Source organism: Zerene cesonia, chromosome 29, assembly GCF_012273895.1.
Source record: "Zerene cesonia ecotype Mississippi chromosome 29, Zerene_cesonia_1.1, whole genome shotgun sequence".
Taxonomy (NCBI): domain Eukaryota; kingdom Metazoa; phylum Arthropoda; class Insecta; order Lepidoptera; family Pieridae; genus Zerene; species Zerene cesonia.
In genome coordinates this window covers 4,003,067-4,009,085 of record NC_052130.1, presented here as the reverse complement: position 1 = coordinate 4,009,085, position 6,019 = coordinate 4,003,067, and the positions used below count along the sequence as shown (strand labels likewise).

General features: G+C 34.5%; 2 protein-coding genes across 2 annotated transcripts in view; both read right to left on the bottom strand.

Annotated features, from left to right (window-relative positions):
- Positions 1 to 1,211: 1,211 nt before the first annotated feature.
- Positions 1,212 to 4,597, bottom strand: LOC119837870 (cytosolic beta-glucosidase-like). The gene is made up of 4 exons (XM_038363652.1): positions 4,470 to 4,597; positions 3,395 to 3,697; positions 1,865 to 2,103; positions 1,212 to 1,488 (listed from the first exon to the last, which is right to left on the bottom strand). The coding sequence occupies exons 2-4, from the start codon at positions 3,554 to 3,556 to the stop codon at positions 1,272 to 1,274; spliced, it is 618 nt and encodes a 205-aa protein (XP_038219580.1). The 5' UTR covers positions 3,557 to 3,697; positions 4,470 to 4,597; the 3' UTR covers positions 1,212 to 1,271.
- A 235-nt stretch (positions 4,598 to 4,832) lies between these two features.
- The window catches only part of LOC119838018 (myrosinase 1-like), a 2,657-nt gene continuing 1,470 nt past the window's right edge, over positions 4,833 to 6,019 (bottom strand). Inside the window, exons 3-4 of the mRNA XM_038363831.1 lie at positions 5,162 to 5,829; positions 4,833 to 4,841 (exon numbers count right to left, since the gene is read on the bottom strand). Coding sequence (XP_038219759.1) covers positions 4,833 to 4,841; positions 5,162 to 5,829 — 677 coding nt within the window. The remainder of the gene's footprint in view (positions 4,842 to 5,161; positions 5,830 to 6,019) is intronic.

The window sequence follows — 6,019 nt, the reverse complement described above, 5'->3', positions numbered from 1 at the left end:
AAAATTTTGTAAAAAATTATTCTTTCTATTAGGCATTTCATAAAGACGAGCGTTTAGCGTTGATGATAATTATATTAATTAATTTTTTGCTTTTGAGAAACTATTTGTGAATTTGAAGTCTATTTATTTTCGTATACTAGCTGTGCCCCGCGGTTTCACCCGCGTAAGTCCGTATCCCGTAGGAATATCGGGATAAAAAGTTGCCTATATGTTATTGCCGTTGTTCAGCTATCTACGTACCAAATTTCATTGCAATCATTTTTGCGTGAAAGAGTAACAAACATACACGTACACATCCATCGATCCGCACAAACACATCACCTTCGCATTTATAATATCAGTAGGATTTTATCTATAAATATCATCTCTCAATTATCTACAATGGTTATTTCCTAAAATGAACGTAAACGACATTCAATCAATAAACATATTGCGCATGTTCGTATCTAACGGTACTGCTTCAATACCTAGCTATAGCTATTATCTATTTACAAACTCGTTCAGAATCCATTGCACGAGAAAGTAACACCACGTCTACCTACAATTTTTTTTATGCCATAAGCGGGCAATTGAGCTGGTGGTTCTCCTGATGGTAAGCGATCGACAAAGAACATTCGCAGAGGTAATATCTTTGCGAATGCGCTGTCTGCTTTTAAGGTAAAAGGGATATGGAAAGGATTGACAACTGGAAAGAAGGAATTGACTGGAGAGGCTAAGTAAAAGCAAACGGGCCTCCGGCTGGCCCACTCACTATGGTGTTTACCAATATTTTGGATTTCCTATCCTTCGACCTGCCTGCCCTTCGATTACATTACGGTCATTGAAAAATCTTTTCAGCATATATAAGCTTCTCTAGTTTCAAATCCCCATTGAAGTCGGTGGTTTTTATGTTCCTAACCACAGAATTTTTATTAAAATTTATCACGCCTACCACATTACAAAAGCAATAATTCATTTCAATCGTTTTTGTTGTAACATTAGCAAAGGATCGGTGAATTTTGAGAATTTTTAATATTGTTTTATACAACAGCTAGTGTGTAAAAATACACAAGCCATGTTATATGAAAGAAGAATTAGATACATGCACAGATGGTATGTAAGGTTTAATAAATAGAGTTTTATCTTGGTATACAATTTTTTTATTACATTTTTTTGTTGCATCTTGAGTAACTAATAAATTAATAATCTTACGAAATAAAACATTTATTTTTATTAACTAGTTATTATACGATAAAATAAATACTTACTACTAACATAATTTATAAAGCATATTAAATTAATACTTGTTTCATTACAGATATAGCCGCTATGATCACAACTGAAGTTTTGGTGTTGATGGCTGAGCTAGCAACAGCATACGGGTCTGGATTATAGTCCAAATCGATGGTTCTCGTTCCCACTATTTCCTTAAACACAAGTGCAGACTTACGTGGCTTCCTTGTTTTTTCTGGATCATCTTGATCGATTTCGTAGAGGCCGAAACGGACGCTGAAATTTGAATGCCAAGCTTTGAAAGAAAGGGAATCAGTGAAGTGAAGTTTTATTATGGTTATGAAATTATGGATAATATTGTAGGAGATGTGTTAGATATTGGAAACTAAGGTATTTGTTTTCAACATTCAAATTCGTAATGAAAGTTTTAGAAGGTTTCATTACAATGACTTAGTAGTCTTAAACGCCTTTTAGAAAGTATCATAGCAATATCTTATCTACTATGATGTTAAAGCTTCTTTTATGCAATTAATGTACAATATTGACTAAAAGCGTTAGCAAACATTCATCTATTCATTCAGCAATCATTAAAAACTTGAGGCGTTTCACCAACAAAACCGGATTGGCCAACGTGATAGCACATATTCCTTACCTGTAGCCCCAATCCCATTCAAAGTTGTCCATGAGACTCCAAGCACAATATCCTTTTATATTAACTCCATCATCAATCGCATCCAGAACGCCAGTTAAATACTCTCTATAGTAATGTACCCGACCTTCGTCATTCAACCCCATGCCTGTTGCAAAGCCATTTTCTGTTATGTAAATAGTTGGGTTGTTGTAAGTATCTTTGATGTGTACCAGCAACTTGTGTAAACCGGGACCGTAAGTCTAAAAAGATGAGATGAGAGATGAAGAGTCAAAATAAATGATATGATAACAATATTAAGGTCACATAAATTGAAAGAAAAATCAAATAGGCAGAATTATCTCATCTGAACGACGTCAACTAGTAATTTAAGCTTTAGTAATAAAATAAATCAATAAATAAGTGAAACAAATGCAACATGGGGTGATGAGATAATGATTAATGTTGTCCCTAATGTTCTTAATTATGAATGATTGCATTATTTCAATTCGGGTGTTTGTTCCCGCAGCGGCAAAGTTTATAATTTTTCAAACTTTCTGTGGCAAATATGAAGTATACGTTAAGTCGTGTAGTTGTGTGTATAATTTTTAAATTTGTGCGTCCAGTAGTTTTCAATAAAAACGAGAAATAAGTAACGCTGGAGGTGCGTTGTCTCGGCACTGTTTTAAGATTTGATATGAACAACAACAAAAAAATGTTTGCCAGTTTTTAATGTGATACGAGGAGTATTTTTGTGTGTGGAAAACGTTTGCTCATTTGCTAAATCTTCAGAGATAGGTGGACACAATATGCTTTTTATTAGCAAGTAATTTTTGTTTATCTTACAAAAAAAAAAAAAAGATTCGAAGAGTAATTTAAAAATAAGGGTTTTTAAGACTTAATGCTTTAACTAAGAAGGCTAGAGACCAATTAATTTAATACTTCATAACAAACTACAACTTCTCTTCAAGTTTCATTAGTGTACTATTTAAAGATATCACAAAATATATGAGAAATTCGTGAATTGGCAAACTGAAATGAGTTCTATTAATAAGTGTGTTTGGTAAAGAATTGTTACCTAAATTTTTATCGCAATGCATTATACATTGAATGTTTAAAAAGATATGATAAGGAAAACAACACGTACTTTCTTCATCGATACACCGACCAAATTCGAATGGTCATACCAAAAAAGTGGAAGCCATATAATGCTAACCTTTCACAAACTGTTGTTATATATATGAGTATGGCATAAGATTCGACAGGTGCCGTTGGGGGAACACATTTATTTATTATAAGCGGTCCGCTCCGGCTTCGCTTGTGGTACATATATAGCCCATAGCCTTCCTCAATAAATGGGAAAAAAATCTTTCAGTGTTAGATAAACACTGAAAGATTTTTTCGAATCGGACCACTATTTCCTGAGATTAGTGCGTGTAAACAAACAAAGAGACAAACTCTTCAGCTTTATAATAGTATAGTAGTAGATTTTGAATATTGTGTAATAATTTTCAGATAAAATTAGAAAAAAGGCGCTTTATATTATTTACTTACACCTATCCAAACTCCCATTGGCCACGATGGGTCCTTATAAGTGTCAATTTGCGCGTCATCCAACAAAGAGGGAACTTCATGCTTGTTAATGACTGATGCGTTTCTGTACGCATAATTACTCGAATAATGGTTTAATGCCAAGAAATCTCCTGTGCCCTTCATGTAATCGATTTGTTCTTGAGAGAAACTGCGTAGGCGAGATTCCGGGAGACCCTGTCTAGCGCTCGCCTCAGCGATGAGGTCGATGAATCTTTGCGGGTAGTTACCGGTTTCTGAGTAAATTGGGTGGGCGTATTGGCCAAGCTGAAATGTTAAATAACAATTAAACATTATTTTGTATTGTTGTTTCTGCGTTTGAGAATTCGCGCGACGACATTATCGCATTGCGATAAGGCCTTCAATAACAATAAAATTAAAATAATAAGAGCGACTTTGAAAGGACATAAGTTAATTGTTGACTTTCTTGACTTGTTCGGTTACAGCTAATGTTTATATTATTTTGAAAGTTAAAAATTGATTGAAATTAAATCTTATGTTGTATGCAAAGTATTTATTTATACACTTTATTGTGCTGCCAACAAGAATGTATATAGTATATAATGTATATAGTATATGTATAAAGTATGTAATGCATTTGAGAGTAGACTCCCTGGATCACGCAATTTTACTCGTATGGTACCCGGATGCCTATGTGCTAATCCAGACCACTCACTATGTATAGATAATCAGTAGGCAAATTTTATATCCGAACGGATATTTTAGCATGAGAGAGTAACAAAAAATCATGATACATTCTTACAATAGTTGGCGTTAATGATAATATGAAGGATGCATTCAAGATAATAATCTAAGGACATAATGTGTTAAAAATGTCACTAAGCCCCCAGTGGACATTTGTCCCGTGCTGATATATAATTAAGTATTATCAAACCTGATATGATAATTTTGAATAATAAATATTTTATTTCCTATATTTACTTGATATCGCCTTATCTTGCAACGGTCACATACATTCGTTCGAATACACAAACCCACAAGTAGAGAACGTTATTTGAAAATACTTTATCGTACGCACACACGTTACCGTACAATAGGTCTGGGCTACAGTAGCGGATTTCGGCGAAAACTCGTTTTGACATGGAGTACACGAGAAGCACTCACACACACATACACACAGCACACTATATTTTGTCTGCCATGAACATAATTAACCTGCCAAAGGAACCACTACCCAGGTAACATGGGTGGGGTTCGTTCTTATCTGTACTAGAGGCACATATACAAGAATTTTTAGCTTTTATAAAGTAACGTATGTCTGGCGTTCACGGGCTCTTACTCTATTAGAACAATTACATGAATTTCGCGTTTCGGATCTTTTAGTACAACGCGTATTGAGCTATTTTCGCTCAATGTGTGTTCTCGTAATGTAAATGAATTATTACAAGATCTGTAATTATTTGGGTCTTCTATTCAATTATATAACCTTAAGCTGACAATAATAATAATACAAAAAACATACTAACTATTATCCAATTTGGAAGTTGATCGTAAGTTATGTAACATACAATTCGGAGATTCTTTTTTACAGGTTAATTACTCGTGTTTGATTTTACGTGAGTATTATACATTTAGAAATTAAAGACTTTTACCCAGTTAGTAGTAACATAACATAATTAATACATCGCGGTTTAAATCCGTTTAAAAGTATTCAATTTCTAAAGGGTAATTACTACCAAAAAAATCAAATTTAACGTAAAAAGAACTTACAAAGAAATGCAAATAGTCTTCAGCTGCTTGGATGTCGTCCGGTGAAGAGCTGCTCGGCATACTCATTTCTGAGTCCAAAGCTAAACCAACCCTTCCACCCTGATGTCTGAATTCATTATTGTAAATGTGGTACGCTCGCGCATGAGCGAGAAGTATATTTCGACCACATTCATAGTACTTGATACCAGGAGATCGAATTCTGGGCGCGTGATTCCCACTTCCATAGCCTAGATTGCAATGGACAGAAGGCTCGTTGATAGTAAGCCAAAGCTTCACTCTGTCTCCGAAATGTTGGTACAAAACTCGGGAATAGTCGCCGAACCAGTACATAATATCTTCAGTTAACCAACCGCCTTGTTCATTCAAATTTTGGGGCAATTCCCAATGGTACATGGTTAAAAATGGCGTGATATTGTTAGCAAGCAAAAGATCGATTAATTTGTTGTAATATGCAATTCCTTCTGGGTTAACATAGTCTGCGCGACCGAAAGGCAGTATTCTAGGCCACGATACGGAAAATCTATAGACACTGACTCCTAACTCTTTGAGAATGGCGATATCTTTCTCGTAGAAATGGTAGGAATTAGCAGCAACGTCGCCGTTCGTTCCATCCCTGATGTGACCAGGATCAGTGCGTACTAAATGATCCCACATCGACCAGCCTTTTCCTAAAATCATGAGAAAAAAGGAAAGTAGGACCAAGAATATCTTAAGCAATTTATTCTATATTAATGTGTATATTCTATGTTAGTTTGTAAAGTATTTAGACATACATGTCTCTATCTTATAATTCATTATAATTTCATTTATTTATATATATATATATATAGAGAAAAAAGGAAAGTAGGACCAAGAATA

Coding starts and splice junctions, on each gene's coding strand:
- LOC119837870 (XM_038363652.1), bottom strand. CDS start 3,556: ATGAAGGGCACAGGAGATTTCTTGGCATTAAACCATTATTCGAGTAAT. Junction 2,104..3,394: donor CAATGGGAGTTTGGATAGGT/GTAAGTAAATAA, acceptor TCATCTTTTTAG/ACTTACGGTCCCGGTTTACA. Junction 1,489..1,864: donor GAATGGGATTGGGGCTACAG/GTAAGGAATATG, acceptor TTCAAATTTCAG/CGTCCGTTTCGGCCTCTACG.